At 37.4% G+C, this 22,275-nt stretch overlaps 1 protein-coding gene across 2 annotated transcripts; it reads right to left on the reverse strand.

Moving 5' to 3' along the window:
* Positions 1–10: 10 nt before the first annotated feature.
* Positions 11–22,028, reverse strand: DDX52 (DExD-box helicase 52). 2 transcript variants are annotated; one of them, XM_061142743.1, is made up of 15 exons: positions 21,890–22,028; positions 20,611–20,809; positions 17,045–17,175; positions 15,886–16,071; positions 13,491–13,634; positions 12,512–12,623; positions 11,454–11,526; positions 10,747–10,950; positions 7,711–7,801; positions 5,970–6,092; positions 5,699–5,849; positions 5,441–5,516; positions 4,043–4,114; positions 3,394–3,486; positions 11–572 (listed from the first exon to the last, which is right to left on the reverse strand). In XM_061142743.1, the coding sequence occupies exons 1-15, from the start codon at positions 21,974–21,976 to the stop codon at positions 515–517; spliced, it is 1,800 nt and encodes a 599-aa protein (XP_060998726.1). In that variant the 5' UTR covers positions 21,977–22,028; the 3' UTR covers positions 11–514. The 2 variants fall into 2 exon arrangements, with proteins under 2 accessions (XP_060998726.1, XP_060998727.1); XM_061142744.1 differs by lacking the exons at positions 11–572; positions 3,394–3,486 and having other exon boundaries at positions 4,043–4,711.
* Between the last annotated feature and the right edge of the window lie 247 nt (positions 22,029–22,275).

The following is a 22,275-nucleotide window of genomic DNA, read 5'->3' on the forward strand; positions in this document are numbered from 1 at the left end:
AACAGCGAAATAGAGAGATGAGTAGGTTTATTCTTGGTAGACAGCTTATGTTGCCTCTTGTCCATTTCCCTCCCACCACACCCCAAAAAAAGTGGGTAGGAAGGGGAATTCAATCTCAAGACTTTACTTCGCAATGTGGTTCCAAATGCCTCTCCACAGCATATGCAACACGTTCCTTCATACTTGAAGGGAAAAATCCAGCTCACCACATTTGGGTGTTGTTACTTTTAGTATAAGCTCTGGTTCTTCTATAAGAAGTATCACTCTGGATTCAAACCACACAGATGTCAATGAATGTTTTTTCCACTGTATAATCATTTAAAAATCACCTATGAATTAAAACTTGACATGATACACTGAGAATTTAGGATCATTTTTCATTAGTCCCACATTCTTATGGTTGACTTCAAATGTTTGGTATGGGTGATTATAAGACAATATATTCCATGAAAAAAAAATTCATGCTGAAATTATAAAATCACATTTGTGATATAGTTCTTTTAAAAGTCTGTTTTTAACTTTTGTCCTCAGGAGCTTCTTTCTTCTTGCTGTTCTGACCAGTGACCTTTTTCCTGTGACAATGAAAGGAAAGCTGAATTAGAAATTTTAGATATATGTACTTTCCAAAACTCTACTAGTTTAATAAACATTTACTGAAACCTTCACCATCAAGTATGTGAGACATTAGGAACACAAAATTGTGTCTGCCCTTTAGAAAAACATATCCGCCTAAGTGAGACAGAAATACCACAATAAACTACATTACAACATGGCATAAAAGACAGATTCTGACCCAATAAAAAGAGTTCACATTGATTAAGTGCTAGACATTGTTACAAGTGCTTTATATGTATCAACTCAGATCTTCTAACTTATGAAGAAGATTCTATTAGTATCCTCATTATACAGATGTGGAAAATGAGGTAGAGTGGTTGAGTAACTTGCAGATCATCACACACTGATAATATTAGGATTGAACTCTGATATTCTGATTTTAGAGCTTGGCGAATGGTGAATGCCATCAACTAACTCTTAACACAAGAAAAAACTTTTGAGAAAACAAAAACAAAAAAATGTTTGAGAAACAACATTTGCATACTACAGAAGAGTAATGCAAATCAACTCACTTAATCCTTCACCAACAGTGAGTGGCAGAGTTATTATTTATATACCTATTTCCATTATATATAGGAGGAAAGAGGCTTAAAGATGTGATTTGTTTAAACTCACACAGGAAGAGGTGATATTAGAGCCAGTTCTTCTTGCTCCAAATCCAGTCTCCTCCACCCTCTACTACACCAGGGTGAGTTTGCAGTGCCTGAAGTGAGGTCCACTAGGCAACAGGATTTAGGTTTATTACTCAGTTGGGAAGCAGGGTCTGACAATATGGACTTAAGAGTAATCAGCATTGAGCTGAGGCCACAGGTGTGGGTAGGATCATTATAGCAACATCTGTAGTGGAAAGGTAAGCTGGTGTCAGATCAGCTCTTGTGTGTATGCTATGTTAAGAAGTATGGTTTTTAAATGTGAAGAAAATAAGACAACCAAAGCATCTTAAGCAGGGGCTAGGGACAGATTTATACCAAGTGTCCTCAAAGTCTTAGTGCAGCCGTAAGTTTTAATAACTTTGAGGCATAAAAAAATCAATTAAAATATAATTTAAAATATCAATATTTCTTATTACAGTTCAACAGAGCCACAATCTTATGTTCTAGTTGATTTTCCGTCTTTGTAAAAACTTTCCTCAGCTGCTAGTCAGTACCTGAAAGGATTGCACTTTCAATCCTAGCTTTATGATCACCCACGAATGAGGTTCTGATGTACATGCAACAATTCAGAAGCAGCTCATTGCAAGAAAAAGTCTAGTGAAGACAGATAAGGTGACAAAGCAGGGCAACCTCCTGTAGCAATGCACTAGTCTATTAATCCTCTACCAATCCACCCAGGAACTGTTGCCACAAAGACGAAAAATAAAAAATGCATCAAGAAGGCACAAAACTGATTAGGTACAAATTAATCTTTCCAGTGATGTATTTTCGTAAGGTTGTAACATTTATTCCTCCCAAGTTACTAAAGCTTAAAACCACTAAACCCTTGGGACACTCTTTACATGCCATGTACTGGGGTTGAACATGACTTCCCATAATTAATACAAAATGTCAGGCTGACTCTTTCACTCAGAAGGAAAGTGCAGGCCAGTCTTCTCACCTGAGTTCACCTTGTTCCTTCTACATGCCTAAATTTTACCTATCCCTGAAGATAATTCTACTTCTGTAAAATTTTTTGTAAACGACCAATTCATAATGATTTTTCCCTTCTCTAGCTTCTATTTTACTTAAAAATATTTTCTAACTATTTTTTTCATGTATACTAATCTCCTTTCCCTAACTTCAGGAAAGTGAAAGTGAAGTCGCTCAGTCGTGTCCGACTCTTTGCGACCCCATGAACTGTAGCCCGCCAGGCTCCTCTGTCCATGGGATTCTGCAGGCAAGAATACTGGAGTGGGTTGCCATTTCCTTCTCCAGGGGATCTTCCCAACCCAGGGATCCAACCCAGGTCTCCCGCATTGCAGGCAGATGCTTTATCCTCTGAGCCACCAACTTCAGGAAAGGGGTCTCATTTTGCATCCTTTGAACACCTTACTACATATTATGTATGCAGTACATATATAATACAGATATATGCAGTAAGGCTAAAGATGGACAGTAAGTACTTGGTAAATTCCCATATTTTATATATGTTATATTTTAACTGGTACTGACAGAATTTAAAGTGTCATTTTTCCTTAAACAGTGGAAAGAATAGTACTATGGAGAATATTTCAGTCTACCCCTATGAGATCATGGTTTCCCAGTAGTGACAGGCAAAAAGGGTAGTCCTGTGTACATTGTAATAAAAAGAAATATAAATAAATCTGCATATAATTTCATATGAATATGTAAATCATAAGTTTTATAATTTACATATAAATAAATTTATAATTTACCCAAATCATACTTTTCAGAGAGGTTTCAACATGCTTCAGTGTAAATCCTACTGAAATCCTGCCCAGAATACAAAGCTTCAAGAAAGATTCCATTGATGTGAGCTGACAGTCCTAACAAGTGGCCTCAGTAGTGTGTCCAGATGCAGGCTGTGTGGAGACAGTGCATGCATGTGTCTTAAGTCACTTCAGTCGTGTCCGACTCTTTGTGATCCCATGGACTGTAGCCCCTCAGGCTCCTCTGTCCATGGAATTTTCCAGGCAAGAATACTGGAGTGGGTTGCCATTTCCTTCTCCATAATGGACTATAGACCTATCAAATTTTACTTCTAAAAATCTATCCTAAGGAAAAATAATGCCCAAGTTATATGAATATGACAGAGTCAAACTAACTTTTACCATATACTTACCGTTTATCCTTAGTTTTTTCTAAAAAATATTTTGGAGTTGTACTAATGCTCTCCCTTTCCAAGGGCTTCTTAATCATCTTTTTCTTTTGTTTACTGGAAGTTACAAAGAGAAGAAAGAACTGATTAAGTGCAACTTACTTTAGAGAGCTAAAACTAAAACTAGTTTTGGTTCTTGGTCACAAAATTTGTTTATCTATTTACTGGTTTACAGTGACAACACTGTATCCACTTTAATATACTAGTTTACCTAATAGTATCCAGAGCATTAATCCAGAGAGATGATAAATTCAACCAATTTTTAAAAAGGCACTGATTATGATTAAAATATGTGTCACTCTCATATTGTCTCTGCCAATAAGCACTAGAGGCTCATTCTGGCCAATTAACTACTTTTTACTAGCTTTATGAATTAAAATCTAAGCATATTTCACTCACATTTAATAATATTTTAAAAATCTGAGTACTTAAAATTTCAAGGATGAAAAACTGACAGGGAAAGAACACACCGTATTCACAAATATTTAAGAGGAAAGTTTTTCCTTTAAAATGTTCTAAAATAGTAGCATTGATAGAACTATAATGTACAAGTGTGAAAGTAAGAATGTACATGCAAAGAGAGAAAAACTCCCAAGTAAATTTAAGACTGTACCTTAGTAGTTTCTGGAAACCTTTTATGTATTCTGGGACAGGACATCCAGCCTGCTGGATGACATTGGCAACACTGAAAAAGGTACCGGTAAACATAAATTTGTATCTTGTCAAACTGTTGTTTATGTACTTAAACCCTCTGCACAACAGAAGAGGAACTAAGAGTACACAAACAAGAAAGTAATCCAGTGAAGTGTTCTGGTAAATTATTACCAATTATTACCAGGAGCAATCATATCAGACTACTGAGAGAACAGTCTGCTGGACTGAAACCAACATACTGATGAATAATTTTAATAGCAGGTGCTTCTATGCAACATGCCCCAAGCCCTAGCCAGCATAGCCCAGTCTTGGAGGAAACATTGAAGTCAGAGTCACACTTTATTAAATCACAGGGCTTGGCTGACTCGAACTTCTCATGTACAGTCACTTATTCAATCCTTACAAGCTTTTGTAGTAAATATCATCATTATCCCCATTTCCCAGATGGAAAAGAAAACTGAAGTGCACACACTGACATGGGGGGTCATCAGAGTCACATGCTTAGAGTTGCTGAGGAAACTCAGGTGAATCAAGGCTGCTGGAATAGTCCCCTATGTATCACATCGGAGTCTGCTCATGACAAGACCAAGGTTGACAGAGCCAAGGCTCAGAAGGCACAAATCAAAATCTGTCACAACCGAGAAACAGGTCAATGTACAAACCACCTCCATCCACAGCTTGATTTCATCTGTTAGAAATATGAACTGCTGTCAGTTATCATCAGCCTAACATTTCTGTAGGCAGCCCAAGTGTAGGAAATATAACTCAGCCTTTACATTAACATCTATGATGATGGGCTATATTAAGATGAGATTCTAAAAATGCATCTATCATAGGTTACCCAGCTTCAAGGGGCTACAACTGAATAATATTGGAGTGTGTTACTAAAACAGTTTTTCCTCTACAACAGGTGACCTGGGACTAAAGTTAAAACTCCATCTGCTCCTAAGAGTAATGGGAGAATGCACCATGCTAAGAGATCATTTTGATTAGGCTGTAACGTAAGAGATTCAGGGATTAACTTTAACTATTCACTAATCCAAAAACCTTAATATAACCTTGTGATTAATATAAAGTGATGTTATTGGGACAATTCTGTGAGTCTGAAACTTAAACGAATATTCTCTTGTGAATACTTCCAAAATCTAACAATGGAAGGACAAAAACGAAGCCTTTTGATCATTTTTCTTTCATGGCTAACATTTGGTTGACTAATACCATAACAGAATTTGGGACACAGCCATTATGTAAATTACAGAATTTGGGACACAGCCATTTTGTAATTATCTATTAATTGTGTATAAGAATAATGAACCAATTTTGCCAGCTTAATGCTAAGCTATTTCTCCTAATTTACCTTCTTAATAATGGTTTATCATCTTCAGTGAAAAATGTAACAGCTTTTCCTTTATGCCCAGCTCTCCCAGTTCGACCTAAGAGAAATCAGACCATTAAAAAAACAAAAAAACTCATTTTTGAGGGGAATGGGACTTTCAAGATTCAAATATACAAGTCACTGGACTTTTACAGTACTGAAAATGAACATGCTGAAGGGACTCAGGTAGACGTGCTAAGACAGATGAGTGGGGGGTGGGGGTGGGGACACATGACTCACCTATCCTGTGAATATATTCCACTGAGCTGGTTGGAAAGTCATAGTTGATAACCAAGTTCACACCTTTAAAATCGATCCCTCTGGCCAGCAAGGCTGTACAAATGAGAACCCAGATTTTTCCTGCTCTGAAGCTGTGGACTGTGTTATCTCTCTGGTCAACAGAACATACAACAAATGTTTTAGTACCAGTCTGGGAATGAAAAACAAGTGCTTCATAAATGCTAGTGCTTAGTTGTTCTTTGTTGCTTTGAAAGTTTACATTTGACTTTACCTGTTGCTGTGTTCTGTCTGCATGAATAACATCCACGTTAATACCTTCATATATGAGCTCATGAAAAAGTTCTTTAGCCCTTTCAATGGACTGAACAAAAACAAGAACAGGTGGATTGAAACCCTAAAAGAAAGCACACATAACCCATAACTAAGAGTATAACTGCATCATTTCATAAGATTTTAATTCATTTCAATTTAGAAATTGCCAGATTTCTCAGACCTGTGGTCTAAGTCTGCCTCCATCTTCCTCAGCATCCATTCTCTACAATGGGCTTTTCCTACTCAAGGTGAGCAGTACTCTCCATTTTGTTCATTGTCTAATTAATCCTCCTTCACCTTTCTACAGCAATGGATGTCCACTCCTTGAAATAATCATGTTTGCTTCTGTGCCTCAGAGCATTTTTGTTCCTTCTTAAAATATAATAATTGTCACTTTAATCCATTATTTATCCTGACTGTGTGTATTCCCCAAAGCCTAGTCCCTGGTTCTCAGTTCTCTCAAAATAATCTTTATCTTATCAAGTTAGACAAAATTTAAGTTATAACTACTAGCTCTAAGCAAATGATTTTTACATTTTGTATCATCAAACCCTGTTTCTCTCTCAAACCAGCTTTCTATATTTTCAACTGTCAGCATTAGGACTTGACCTTGTTACTATGGTCCACACATCCTTTCAGAATCTAATGAAAGATATGAAGCTGTCTAATAGGCAACCAGACATTCACACAATTTCAGAAGGTTCACAAAACTCAAGTTCATACATGGCTAAAAATCCCTGGAGTATAATCCTATGTAAGTATCTGTGAAAACCTTCCATTTCCTATTGCCAAGTGATATCATTATTAGCAAAACTAACAAATATAGCACAATGTGCCAAGCACTATTCTAAGTACTATATTTGTATTAATTCAGTAATAAAACAAAAAACCCCACTCTAGTGTCCTACTCATGTAAGGCCCCAGTTCTACATGAAAGCAGCAGAGTGGTAGGGGGAGATTTCAATATGTAGGCATACTCTTACTTTATTGCACTTTGCAGATAATGGGTTTTTCATAAATCCAAGTTGTGTGGCTAACCCTATGTTCAAGCAAGTCTATTGACACCATTTTTTCCCCAACACCATTTGCCTACTTCTTGTCTCTGTACCAAAATTACATTTTGGTAATTCTTGCAATATTTCCAACTTTTTCATAATTATTATATTTGCCCTGGTGAGCTGTGATCAGTCCTCTTTGATGTTACTAATATGACACAATGAAGGTGATGGTTAGTAGGTTTAGCAATGAAGTATTTTTAATTAAGGTGTGTACATTGTTTACTTTTTTCCAGACAATGCCATTGCACACTTGACTACAGCATAGTGTAAATGCAACTTTCCTATGCACTGGGAAGTCCCCCAAATTCCTGTGACTCACTTAATTATGATATTGGCTTTACTGTGGTGGTCTGGAACTGAATGCCCAGTACCTTTAAGGTCTGCCAGTTCACAGATGTGGAAAAAGGAGGCTTTCAGGACATCAGTTAGGTCTTTTCCTAGCCTACCCTGAGCTGGGAACAGAAACTTAATTTTATTCTAAGAGGTGAGCCTCTCCCACTTGGGATGAGTTGCTCCAACGTGCTTCTTACTGATTTGCCACTGGATTACTAAACACGATGCAGGAAAACGTGCTCAGCCTCCCGTTAGTAATACAAGGCTTGGTGAACTTCATCAAAATTTGAAAATGCAGCCCAAATATACCTTTTTAACAAGTTCTCTCATGGCCAGTAGTTTTCCAGTCTCCGAACCAACAAAGAGAAGCTCTTGTTCTACCGTCTCTACTGCAGAATTCCTGAGGAAAAAAACATACCTTGCAGTTTGTGAGAGCCAATCTTTGTTTTTCCCCATAAATTTTAAATAAATGAAAAAATTTACACATAACTCCAACAGAATGACTTTTTCCATTGTCAATGTAAGTACCTAATTATTTATAAAGACAAAGTTTTTTGAAATTTACTTTTATCTAGAGAATAATTGCTTTACAATGTTGTGTTGGTTTCAGCCATTTAACAACGTCAATCAGTCAAGTATACATATGTCCTCTCCCTCCCTATCCTACCCCTCTTGGTTGTCATAGAACTCCCTGTGTTATACCAAAGTTTTTAAATTTTAGTTCAGTTCGGTTCAGTTCAGTCGCTCATTCGTGTCCAACTCTTTGCGACCCCATGAATCGTAGCACGCCAGGCCTCCTTGTCCATCACCAACTCCCGGAGTTTACTCAAACTTATGCCCATTGAGTCGGTGATGCCATCCAGCCATCTGATCCTCTGTCGTCCCCTTCTCCTCCTGCCCCCAATCCCTCCCAGCATCAGGGTCTTTTCCAATGAGTCAACTCTTCACATGAGGTGGCCAAAGTATTGGAGTTTCAGCTGCAGCATCAGTCCTTCCAATGAACACCCAGGACTGATCTCCTTCAGGATGGACTGGTTGGATCTCCTTGCAGTGCAAGGGACTCTCAAGAGTATTCTCCAACACGATAGTTCAAAGGCATTAATTTTTCGGCACTCAGCTTTCCTCACAGTCCAACTCTCACATCCATACATGACCACTGGAAAAACCATAACCTTGACCAGACGGACCTTTGTTGGCAAAGTAATGTCTCTAGCTTTTTAATATGCTATCTAGGTTGGTCATAACTTTCCTTCCAAGGAGTAAGCATCTTTTAATTTCATGGTTGCAATCACCATCTGCAGTGATTTTGGAGCCCAAAAAAATAAAGTCTGACACTGTTTCCACTGTCTCCCCATCTATTTTCCATGAAGTGATGGAACCAGATGCCATGATCTTAAGTTTTCTGAATGTTGAGCTTTAAGCCAAAGTCTCTGGTGATTCAGTTTCATATATATATACATATACACATACACACACACACACACTTTTTCAAATTCTTTTCCATTATAAGTAATTATATGTGGTTTATGTATTTTCCCTTTAGAAGTTTGCATCTGCTAATCCCAAACTCCTACTTTATCCCTCCCCCCTAATTTCCTCTTTGGTATTCGTAACTTTGTTTTCTATGTCCATAAGTCTGTTTCTGTTTTGTAAATAAGTTCCCTTGTATCATTTTTAGATTCTACACATAAGCGATATCATATTTATTACTCTGACTTACTTCACTTAGTATAATCTCTAGATCCATCCATGTTGCTGCAAATGGCATTATTTCATTCTTTTTTATGGCTGAGTAGCATTCCATGTGTGTGTATACACACACACACACATCACATCTCTATCCGTTTCTCTGTCAGTGGACATTTAGGCTATTTCCACATCTTGGCTTTTATAAATAGTGCTGCTATGAACACTGGGGTGCATGTATCTTTTCAAATTAGTTTCCTCTGGATATATGCCCAGGAGTAAGACTGATGTATCATATGGCAACTCTAATTTTAGTTTTCAAGGAACTCCACACTGTTCTCAGTAGTGGCTGTACCAATCTGCATTCCCACCAACAGTGCAGGAAGGCTCCCTTTTCTCCACACCCTCTCCAGCACTTATTCTTTGTAGCCTTTTTGATGATGGCCATTCTGACTGGTGTGAGGTGGTACCTCATTGTAGCTTTCATTTGCATTTCTCTAATAATTAGTAATGTTGAGCATCTTCTCACGTGCCTACTGGACATCTGGATGCCTTCTTCAGAGAAATGTCTATTTAAGTCTTTAAATGTTCTGTTCCGATTATTAAAATGTTATTTCAATTTAAAAAATAAAGACATAAAAAAGCTGCCCACAATTCTACCATTTTACAATAAACTTTGATATTTTGTTGTGTTCCAGTCATATATTTTCATGTTTCCAATTCCTTACAAAATCTTTCTAAAAGTAAAATTACTGGGTAAAATGAGAACATTTTAAAGGTTGCTTCATATGGCTAAATTTTTTTCATAATGTTAGCAAAGGCTTATTTATAGACAGACAGTTGGGAGTGAGGTATCTAAAGGTTTTATTAACACTGTATAAGCCAGTTACTACACCATGTATAAATACTTTTTCCATTCTGTTATCTTCCTTCAAAATTATATTTATGGTGAACCTGTTCTATTTTTCTTTTTATACACAGGAGTTTTAAGTTGGAAGTAGATAGGATATTCTTTATCACTTCATTTGGCTTTTTACTTAACATGGTATTATAAGCACTTCTTCTACAGCTATTATCTTCACTTTTACTATTTCTATTCTCCTGGCAACAATACTGGGTTGCCACTCCCTTCTCCAGGGAATCTTCCCGACCCAGCAACTGAACACAGGTCTCCTGCCTTACTGCTGAGGCACCAGGGAAGCTCCATTCCATTTCATGGGTTGCACTACAGTATATTAAGGGGCAGTATTATAATTTCATAAAACTTTTTTTCTATCATTTAGCATAAATGCACCTGAAAATATTTTTAAAAAGGAATTACAAATCAAGTGGCTCAGTAACATCAGCTTCCTTCTCTCAGCCCAACTGAGTTAAGCCATCAAAGAGATTAAATCCTCTGGGTGGCCACAGAACTCATGGTAATACTTTATGGAAGGGAAAAATCAACTAAATGCATGATGATAGTAATATCTGCATGACGATATGAGAATGTCCCTTTAGATTATTCTAACATAGAATATCCTTAATCAAACTTGACTTTAAAGAATATGTTTCTTTCAGTAAAACTCTTTTTATTAATCTTAGGCCACACAACCTGTCTCCTTTAGTCTAAAATAATGACTTTTTTTTTAATCAGTGTGATAATGGAAGAGGAATTACCTTGCTCCAATGGATACAGTAATGACGTTGTCCAAGTTCAGTCTGCACCACTGTTCAACATCATAGGCAAAAGTTGCACTGAACATAGCTCTCTTCACCTTGTGGGATGTACAGGCCAAGAAAATGGAAGCCAGCTGGTCTCTGAACCCAGTTTTGCCATCTTCAAACAGTTTATCTGATTCATCTACTACCAGCCATTCAACACTAAGAAACAACAACAAAAATTTGTGGTTTATTGAACTGAGAGATCCAGGACATGTCACTAAACTGCGGGGACACATGAAGAAGTCAAACCACAATGATGCTTCTCAGATCCACATACTGTACCAGAAAAAGGTACAAGAAAAATAAGCAATAAAAAGGTAAAAGAAGATCAACATAAATTAATGTACCTATTCCATTACCCCAAAGGATATGAAGTTCCACTGACAATGACAGAAGTTCCACTGGCATTGGTGATGGAGTTCCATCACCACTGCTGAAAGATGTGAAAATTTCTAGGGGAACTCTGTACTAATTGCTTATCAGAATCTGTTAACTTTATTCCAGACCAGATAGTTACTTTTTTCTCAGCACCAACACTGACTGAAAGCTGGCAGATAGCAAGCTCCAAAGGGCAATAATACAAGTATTATATTATAGTTGAAGACAAAATATAATCAAGTTAATGAAAAACACACATAAAAGACATTATTAAAGTAACATACTTTGTTAAGTCTATTCCTGGAGGATCTTGTTTTAATAAATAGATTAGTCGATTTGGAGTAGTCACAAGGATATCTGTAAGGAAAAACAAATGGTACAAATTGCAAAACAACATTCATCCGTCTTAAACTAGAGGATTAAGCCCCCTGTATTTCAGTTAATAACCTCAAGTGGGGATAAGTGCTGATATGCACTATACCAATAACACAACAAACTAATGTACATATTTTTTTAATACATCATAGCACAAACTACTAAGTCCTTACTCTCCTTTTATTTGACCTGCCTTCTTGGCCTCTAAGAGGCAGGAAAACAATAATCCAACACTCTGCTTTTCAAACATTCATTTGTTTTTCAGGAAAATACTTTCCTTAAATGGAACTTTATTCAGAAGCTCAAGATAAAAGCCAAGTAAAAGTTTCTCTGGTGGACGTTAAGAGTAGAGATGTAAGCCAGTCTGATCTGCAGAATATTCCCACGGCAGGTTAACCATCAATAGAATAAAGCAGGGATTCTCAGCCTCAGTACTACATTTTGATTCAGACAACTCCTTGCTGTAGGAGGCTATTCTGTGCATCGCAGCACGTGTAACAGCGTCACTGGCTTCTATCCCTCTACTAGTAGCACCTCTCCCCAGCTGTGACAAAGTATCTCCATATACTGCCAAATATCCTTGGGGTGGAGGGTGAGGTAGAGAACCCCTGGTATCTATTTATGTAACTACTGAGTGAGAGGAGATCTCTTTCAGCTTTTCTAAAAATCAAACTAACTACACTTTAAGAATTTTTAGGTGGCAATTCGGATATTTGTAATTTCCAAATCCCTTACATTTCAAGCATGAACTGAACTGAATTTACAACTTCCATCCTCTGGCACGCATGCTCAGTTGTGTCAGGCTCGCTGACCCCAGGGACTTGTCCATGGAATTTTCCAGACAAGAATACTAGAGTCAGTTGCCATTTCCTCCTCCAGGGGATCTTCCCAACCCAGGGATCGAGCCCGAGTCTCCTGCACTGGCAGGTGGATTCTTTACAATTGGTGCCACCTGGTAATCCCTTACCAAATTTCTTAGATGATTTAGGTCCAAATTTCTTGGCTGCAACTGCTGCTTTGTGGATCATGTGTATCCTGAATCCTGTTCCCTCGGATAGTTTTACTAACTCTCGGTGAATCTAAAACAGAAATGATAAAAACATCAGCTGCTGAAATACTTGGATAAGATGTATACTCACTTTTTTAGTATTTATAAAATAAATCTAGTATCAATCCATGAATACCTGAAAGTAACCTGGAATCTTGGCATTTTGGAACTCCAATGCCAAATAAGATTCATAGTTTCTTCAGGTCTAGTAAACCAGTTCCAAGAGAAAAAAAATCAAAACTCTTGAACTCTGTATTATTTTTAAGAATAGAGTACAGTTTCAAAACAGTTTCATACATGGCATGTATTTACATGTATTTACATCCCACTCTCACACTGGGAGAGTCGAATGGATCACAGTATAGTTTTACTTTCTCAAAAACTGAGATGAGGTTTCCTTTTTCTAGGTGAGAAAAAAAAGTTTTAAAGAGGAACTATATTTACAGACCACTTCCCTGGTGGTTCAGACAGTAAAGAATCTGCCTGCAATGCATATGACCCAGGTTCGATCCCTGGATCGGGAAGACCCCCTGGAAAAGGGAATGGCAACCCACTCCAGGATTCTTGCCTGGAGAATCCATGGACAGGGGAGCCTGGTGGACTACAGACCACGGACTTGCCGAGTTGGACTTGACTAAGTGACTAACACACATATGTTACAGTAGCCTTCCAACTACAAGGATCTTAGAGCATATACCAAAGTATAAATGCTAAGATCATCATATTTTAGAAAACTGTAAGACTTTATGCAGTAAGATACCAAGAAGTGTGCTTTGTACACAATACTTGACCATGATAAAGACACGGGCCTTACTCTTCTGGACCTTTCTATTACCCTCTAATAAGAAAGATGACTGGCAAACACAAACACATTCTCTTCAGAAACTACAGGTTATACCTGGCTGGCAAGTTCTCGTGTTGGTGATATAACCAGGGCTCTGAAGCCTTTATTTGTGGGTTGTTTCAGGTGCATTAAAATAGGAATGCTAAAAGCCAAAGTCTTTCCAGATCCAGTAGGAGCAGAAGCCAGCAGTTCTCGACCCTAAAAACAGAGTATATTAAGTACAAGGAAGAGTACATACATTTTTCAGTGCCAGTCAAATAATGCTACCAGCCATAAAAATAAAATCATATATAATAAGTCCAGACACTCACATTCCCATCATTCCTCTAACTTCTCCGATATTTGTTTTTCTTTTTAGTTTTTTTTTTTTTCATTTATTTTTTTAGTTGGAGGCTAATTACTTTACAGTATTGTGGTTTTTGCCACACATTGACATGAATCAGCCATGGATTTATGTGTTCCCCATCCCGATCCCCCCTTCCACCTCCCTCCCCATCTGATCCCTCTGGGTCTTCCCAGTGCACCAGCCCTGAACACTTGTCTCATGCATCCAACCTGGGCTGGTGATCTGTTTCACCCTTGATAGTTTACTTGTTTCAGTGCTATTCTCTCTGAACATCCCACCCTCGCCTTCTCCCACAGAGTCCCAAAGTCTGTTCTGTACATCTGTGTCTCTTTTTCTGTTTTGCACGATATTTGCTTTTCTAACATCACCCACCTCTGCTACCACCACCCCAATGGAGTTTCTGAGCATTATCACTAAAGTTAATTTGAACTGGGTAAAGAAAGCAGATAACTAAAATCCAGATAATTCACAACCATATTCCCATTATTTCTATTTTCCTTTTCCCTAAACCTCTTTATCAAAACAAAATCAGAAAACCAACTTTTGGTCCTGATATCTGCATTGCTCCATCCTCATGGAAAATTTTAATAAATAAATAAAGGACTAAAAGTAAAATAAAAAGTGGTGATAACACCAATGACAATCATTTATAGGTGACAATCTTCAAAAAGTCACTGTGCTTTTTAAAGCTTTCAGCTAAGATCACTACACATAGAACATTTTAATGAAAATTAAAAGCAAATTTGCTATAACGTCAGTCAAAAACATCCTTCAAATATATTCTTATTTCAGTTCCCAAAGAAAATGAAAAGGATTAATATGGATGAGATAGGAGGTAACTCATACCCTTTGGCTACTAGAACTGGGAGGCCGTCTTGGTTATGTGGTGACAAAAAAGCAGCTCTCACCACTACAAAAAGAAACTCAGAAAAACTTAATTTCAAAAATCTAAGTTAACTCATACTTCTGTCAACAGTGCATAAACAAATAACGGTATACTCATATAAGAAAATACTACTCAGCCTATCATATATCAGTAACAAATTGATATATGCAACATGGAGGATCTCAAAAAAGGTACATAGAGTGAAAGAAAGAAACCAGAGATTAAAGAATACATAATGAATGATTCCACTTATATAATAATTCTATAATACATGGCGGTAAGAACCAGAACAGGGCTTCCCTGGTGGCTAGCGGTAAAGAATCCACCTGGAATGTAGGAGACGTGGGTTTGATCCCTAAGTCGAGAAGATCCCCTAGAAAAGGAAATGGCAACCCAATCCAGTATTCTTGTCTGAGAAATCCCACAGACAGAGGAGCCTGGTGGGCTACAGTCCATGGGGCTGCAAAGAGTTGGACAGGACTGAGAGATTAAACAACATAAGGAAGCAGAAGAGTGCTCACCTCTGGGTGAGGGTGGGATGGGGACCGAAGGAAAAGGGTATGAAATTGCTGAAATTCACTAGACTGTGCACTTGACATCTATGTATTTTTTTAGTATTTAAATATAGTTCAATAATAAAAAGTATTGGGATATGGGAATTCCCTGGCAGTTCAGTGGTTAGGACTCTCTGCTTTCACTGCTGAGAGCCTGGGTTCAATACCTGGTTGGGGAACTAAGATCCCACAAGCTGCATGGCGCGACCAAAAACTTTTAAAGCACTGGGATTAAAAACAAAGTCAAGTTATATACAATAATTCAGTACCTCTGAAATACTTCTTAGATATTATAAACCAAATCATTGATGAATAAACAGAACATAGTCCCTATCCTCAGAAGATGAACACTTTTCGTTAAATGGAAAATGTTAGTTAGTGCAAACACACAGTAGTATAAAGTGTAAGATAAATGTTGCAAGAAAAAGAAAACACATGGAGAATTGGGTGTTAGGGGAAAGAGTGTTTGTTGGTAAATGAAAAAGATCACATAAAGCAGTAGTGATCAAGACAAACTGTATGGAGGCACAGGCATTAGAGATGGAGTTTAGAGGATGGCAAGGATTTCAACAAGGGGAAATAAGGCAGACAGGAAGATCTCAAAGACAGAGGAAAGAGAATGAATACACACACACACACACACTTCGAGGCCTTCACACTCACATGCAGCATAACTGGAATGGCTTGCATTTGGATTGGTGTAGGGATCTGGAAGCCTGCATCCAGAATGTTCTGAAGCAGTCGAGAATTGATTTTATATTCCTGGTCAAGTTGCTGAAATGTAGCAATTGGGTCAGGAAGATCAGTTCCTTGGACATGAATTTTATGTTTATTCCGGAAGAAGTTTAGCTGAAAAGCAAAACAAAGGGATTTGGTAAAATACATTGTCAGAAGTTGTAAAACAGTAATAAGTTTCTCAAATAAGCTTATATGAAGCCATCTAGCTAAATTCCAGGCCCTAAAAGAGACAGATACTACGAACAATTTCCACCCTTTCACAGAAGGATGACCTTCCTAACAATGAAACCTATCTATCCACACTTTCCACACTTAATGTGTCAATGCCATGAATAACATTATTCATATACATGTGCTACTGTCATAGTCACAATCTTATATAAACTGCTAGAAGACAGGCACTCAATCAATCTATTTGCTTTATATGGCACTTGGCACAAGAGCCAATGCTTTTTAACGATTTACCCTAAACTCTACTTATTAAGACTGAATGCCACTAAAAAAGTCAAGTGATGTTGATTTTTTTATTTTTTTGGTTTTTCCCACTCTCTGATCCAGACAGCCAAATTCTGGATTCGGGATTACCAAAGGAGCTGAACGATACTCCATCTGCAATACGGCGGGAGTGCAGCAAACTCAACAATGGCATATTTGTTGTCTCTTCTGAATTCCACTCCTCCTAATCCCAAGTTACAAAACAGGTTTCTTAAGAATTCCAACTCTCAAATCCCTGTCACGTGAAATTCTTCAAAACCAGGGAGTTTAACATAAAGGATAAAGTGGGCCAATTTTATGTTTATCAAAGGGAAATGAGAAATTTAAAAAATTTAATTCTAAACACATTATCAAATTTGACCCTGTTTAAGTTTCAAGATTTCAAGATACTTTCAAGAATTTTAAACTTTAAAAATTTCAGCCACAGTTCAAAGGCTACTTTAAATTTTCATTAAAGTAAAATCTAGACTACTATAAATAACCTTCTATCTTAACAAAATCATACTCACTTTGATGAACAGAAAAACCCAAGCACAGTGAAAAAGGCACAAGGCCAGAAAAACTATTAGGGCAAAAATATTTCTCTCACCTTTTCTTTTCTTAGCTGCTCTAACTTTCTTGAAGTTAGTTTATTTTCTCTTTTAACATTTTTATCTTCAATCTTTGCTTCCACAGATGATATCCACTGTATAGTAGAAACTTCTTCTTGAGAAGTAATTTCTAAAATATATTTTTTAAAAAAATTAAAAGATTTTAACTGCAACATTCTTAGGTGGCACAAATAGGCCACACCTTCACACTGAAAGAAAATGTAACAGTTGATACAACTAGACAGTTTTGGTAACTGGCCTAGCTGACTTTGAAGCTTACCTGGGAAAATAAATATGTAAGAATAGCTAAAAAATTCTAAGAATAGTAAAGACTACTTCTGGAATTTTTTGAAAATTTTTTCAACTTCACTGAGGCACAATAGACACAATAAACTGCATATATTTAAAGTATGCAATTTGAGGAGTTTTGACATATGTATATACCTGTTGGATTTCCCTGGTGGCTCAGTGGTAAAGAATCCACCTGCAATGCAGTAGACATGGGTTTGGTCCCTGACCTGCAAAGATCCCCTGGCAAAGGAAATGGCAACCACTCCAGTATTCTTGCCTGGGAAATCCCCTGGACAAGAGGAGCCTGGTGGACTACAGTCCATGCAGTTGCAAAAGAGCTGGACACAACTGAGTGGCCAAACAGTAACAATACACCTGTTAAACCATCAACACATTTAAGGCCATTTTCATCAGCTCCCAAAATTCCTTGTAGCCCCCTATAGTGCATTACTCCATTCCTAGACAACTACCTTTTTCTCTCATTGATTAATTAATTTTTTCCTGGAATCTTATATAAATGCAATCCTATAGTATGTACTAAATTTAGTCTGGCTTCTTTCACTTAGTATAGTTATCCTGAGATTCATCCATCCAATCTATGTTGGAGCATGTGTCGATAATTTTAAACCTTTTATTTACAGGGAGTATCCTACTGTATGGATATGCAATCTGTCTATCCTCCACTGTCCAAGGACATTTGGGTCATTTCACAGTTTTGGCTATTACAAACAAAGCTGCTATGAACACAAGTATACAAGTCTTTGTGAGAACACAGGTTTTCCTTTCTGTTGGGTAAATTCGAGGAGCAGAACAGGTGGATCACATGGTAAGTGTATGTTTATTATTATTATTTTTAATTCTTTTCCATTTCTACCAAAAAAGCCTACTAGAATTTTAATTGGATTTGCACTGATCCTATAGCTCACTTTAGGGAGAAAGTATCCAGTTGCTCAATCAATAAACATGGTATGCCGCACTACTCTACTGGGATTTGTAACAGTATTAGTCGCTCAGATGTGTACGACTCTGGTCCCCCAGGCTCCTTTGTCCATGGGACTTTCCAGGCAAGAATACTGGTGTGGGTTGCCATTCCCTTCTCCAGGGGATCTTCTCAACCCAGGGATTGAACCCGGGTCTCCTGAATTGCAGGCAGATTCTTTACTGTCTAAGCCACCACTGAAGCCCATTTATAACATAAGGCCACGTTAATTGAAACAAGCTTGTACTGGTCTATGAACACAGAATCAGAAGTAAATGAAATAGAACAGAACCCAAAGACCCAAATATATATGGGAAATAAGTTACAATAAAAGCTGTATCTAAATCCAATGGGGAGAAGATGGATTATCAATATATTAAGACAATCGGCTAGACATCTGAAAAAAAAATTAAATTAGTTCCTTATTCACTCCTTACACCAAATAAAATCCCAGAGGGCCAGAGATTTCAATATAACAAAATGAAACTACAAATAAGAAAGTATGGGAGAATTAAAAAAAAAAAATTAAGTTTAATGCTTAGGACACAAAAGCAAAAGCAAATTTTTGTAATTTGTGGAAAATTTCCTTTGTGGAAAAGATACAGTTAACACATAAAATGGCAAAAATAAATAAGATTATGACAGGATAAACTAGAAAATATGTGTAAACACAGTATGCTAGACTAGAGCTAACTTCTCTAACAAATTAAGAAGAAACAGATGAACAGTATAATAGAAAAAAGTGCAATACTACATAAGGAGGTAAATTATAAAAATAGAAAAAGAAAACTCTCATACACTGCTGGTGGGCATCACCAATTGGAATGATTTTTAAAAAATATAAAAAATTATGCTCACTTTTATGAGGAGACAGTTGGCATTAACAGACCTGAATTATTACTAATCCACAAGACCTTGAATTCTCCAATTAAAACTCTTTATGTTTATCCGAACTTGCTACTAAATGCTTACAGGACATATCTGTGTGTCTCTGGTTGCCAAATATTTGAATCTTTTTCCTAAGCTGGTGTCAAGTCTTTTTAGAATTCATCTTGATGGAAAGCTTTATTAAACTTGCTTGTAGCCAGGAAAGTAAAATGACTTTTATTGCAACACTGTCACCAAAAGTGTGGAAACAAAGTAAATGTTCCTAACACAGAAACTTCTCACATCAATTATGGAACATCCCTACAACATATAACGGGATACTATGCTATGGTTCAATGAACAAAGCAGTAGACTTCCTAATGATACCACGATTCTGGTGGACAATTCCCAAATATCTGAATTTAAAATAAGTTTATCTGTTAACTACGAAGTCCCACTTTTGAGAATTTATCAGAGAGATACACCCACATATACACACAAAGTAGAATAACATTTACTGCAACACTGTAAAAGCAAAAGCAGAGAAACAAGTTAAAGGCCCACCACTCAGGAACTTGTTAAATCAATAATGGAATGTATAATGGGATAAGATGCTGTATTAAAACAAACAAGGCAGCGCATTTCCTACTCATTCATAACAAATTCCAAGATAATACTGTTATATCTTGTTATAAAGGGGGTAGAGGGAAGGAAGGTTCAGAACAAAACAGCATATAGAGTATGCAATCATTCACGCTTTTTAAGTGAGGTATAAATACATGTCAATAGACTCTCTCTACAAAAATATCTAAGATAAACTGATTGAATAACTTTTAAAAATCATGTGTAAGTATTTATTTTACCAAAAAGGTAAAATGGCTGGGAAACTTAATAGATGAACAAGGAAAAAGACAAATATTCCTACAGTTGAGTACAGGAAAAAAAAGACCACCTTGTGAAAAATAGCCAAAGAATACAAACAAGCCACAAAACGTGAAATGTAAACATCCAGAAAAGCCTATGAGAAGATGCTCAATCTCACCAGTTATCAAGAAAATATAAATAAAAACATTTCACTCATTAGAATGGGGAGGAAAAAAAAAAAGACCAACAGTATTCAGCATTGTCACGGCTGTGGGAAGTCATTTTGCAGTTATCTGTTCAGAGGAAGAAGTGTGTGTGCCCTTTGACCCACTGAATCCACTTTGGGGATGCTAATTACAGAAATTACAGCACCTGTATAAAAAGATATGCTTACAAGTATCTTTACTGTAACAATACTTGTAATCACAAATACCTTGAAACAATTTAAATGCTATCAAATGACAAACAGCAATATATTGTCTGACATATAACCATAAGCTTCTACTATTTCTGTAAATGAAAAAAAAAAAAATTAGAGACAAAAACCATAAATCAAGCCCTAACCTGAAGTCATCATCTTCTTCTTTTTCCTGTTTTGCTCCCTCTTCCTTTCAATTTGGCTCTCTTCTTTTTTCTCTTCATCTTGTAGCTCCTGATGAGTTCTTAATGCTCCACAATCACCTGGGACAGACTTTTTGTTTCCAAAAAAGTCCAGTCCCTGTAGCACCTCCGAGGAATCAAAGTCATATTTCCTTTTTCCTATCTAAAACCCAAAAAATTTTAAATGAAATCTATGGACAGATTTGGCATTGTTATCACTCTAGCAGCATTGACAGTAAGGATGTGGGTACAATGACTCCCAATCTTTTTTGTCTTTCACCAAATATCTGTTGAGCTGACAAGAGTTCGGGAAAATGGAATCCAAGATGATACCTTTTCTGACCTTCTAACAGTAATAATAATAATCATAACAGCAACTAACACTGATAAGCATAACACTTATGCTTAATCTGCATAATTAACACTGCTTAACACTGCATAATCAGACAGATTTCTAAGCATGTTTAGATACATTAAATTCCTCCTTCCTTCAACAACCCTAACAAGGTAAACAGCAAAACAGATGAGAAAAATCGAGGCATTAACACGTTAAGTAACTTCACCACGGTCTCAAAACTGGTAACTGGAAGGCCCAGGATTTGAAATTGAATCATCTGGTTCGAGACTTCAAACTCTTAACAACTACACTATACCGTCAGAGAAAGAAGAAACACAGGTGAGGCACACACACAAAAATGTCTCTAGTCCCAATACCAAAGTTGATATTCAAGATTTTCCACAACTGGGCCCCAACTTCTCTCGATTTATCACTCACCACTTCCCTCTGTAAGAGCGCCCATTTCAAATCGTTCGTCTCATTACTTAATACGCCGTGGAGTAGCGGGAATAAAAAGAACCATGCCCACGCAAGCCAAAGCAAACGGGAAGATCACCAAGAAATAATCTGTTCTCTCCGTTTGGGGTTGTTGCTGTTTTTCAAATTCTTTTCCATCAGTTTTGGAAAAAGATAATTTTTGAGAGTAAGATTCTAAACGGTGCTTTGAATAAACTCAGAAGAACAGCCAGGGCGGTAGAGTGGAGGTGAAACATTTCCCGACTAGACCCAAGCAAGTCTAGGACAAGTAAACGGTTCATTCAGAAGGCTGCGGTAAGCTGAACGCCAAAGGAGGGGAAATGCCCCACAACCAGGCCTCGGGGTCTCCGAGTGCGGACTCCCCCAGCATTCGGCAATTTCTCCGGCTCCCACTCCTTACTCAGTTTCTCGCGCTTCTGCCCACAATACCTGGAATCGAGCTGCGTCCGCCGAGAAGCGTCTCAAGTCGAATTTGGCACCCGCGCCGAGCCGGCGAAACAGATCGTGAGCATCCATCTTCACCCAGAAAGCTCCGCGGTCTCACAAGCGCCTGCGCAGAGGACTTCCTCTCCCAGAAGGCCTAGGGCGAGCGGAAGTGGCTCGGGGAGAGGGCGGGGCCTCCTGGCTGTGAGAAGTCGGGAGGGTTTACTGACTTACGGTGTGATGTTATTTGTTTGATTAAAAAAAAATTTATCCAGATCTTCTTATGCCAGGCACTCACTGTTCTAGACTTTTAGGGATAGTTTGGTAAACAACACTCCACGAATCTCACCTCAGGAAACTTACATTTTGGTGGAGATAGAAGATGTTAACAA

Source organism: Dama dama, chromosome 5 (genome assembly GCF_033118175.1).
Source record: "Dama dama isolate Ldn47 chromosome 5, ASM3311817v1, whole genome shotgun sequence".
Taxonomy (NCBI): Eukaryota; Metazoa; Chordata; class Mammalia; order Artiodactyla; family Cervidae; genus Dama; species Dama dama.

Coding starts and splice junctions, on each gene's coding strand:
- DDX52 (XM_061142743.1), bottom strand. CDS start 21,976: ATGGATGCTCACGATCTGTTTCGCCGGCTCGGCGCGGGTGCCAAATTC. Junction 12,624..13,490: donor CACGAGAACTTGCCAGCCAG/GTATAACCTGTA, acceptor TTTCTGTTTTAG/ATTCACCGAGAGTTAGTAAA. Junction 7,802..10,746: donor ACTGTATCCATTGGAGCAAG/GTAATTCCTCTT, acceptor TTTTTTCCTCAG/GAATTCTGCAGTAGAGACGG.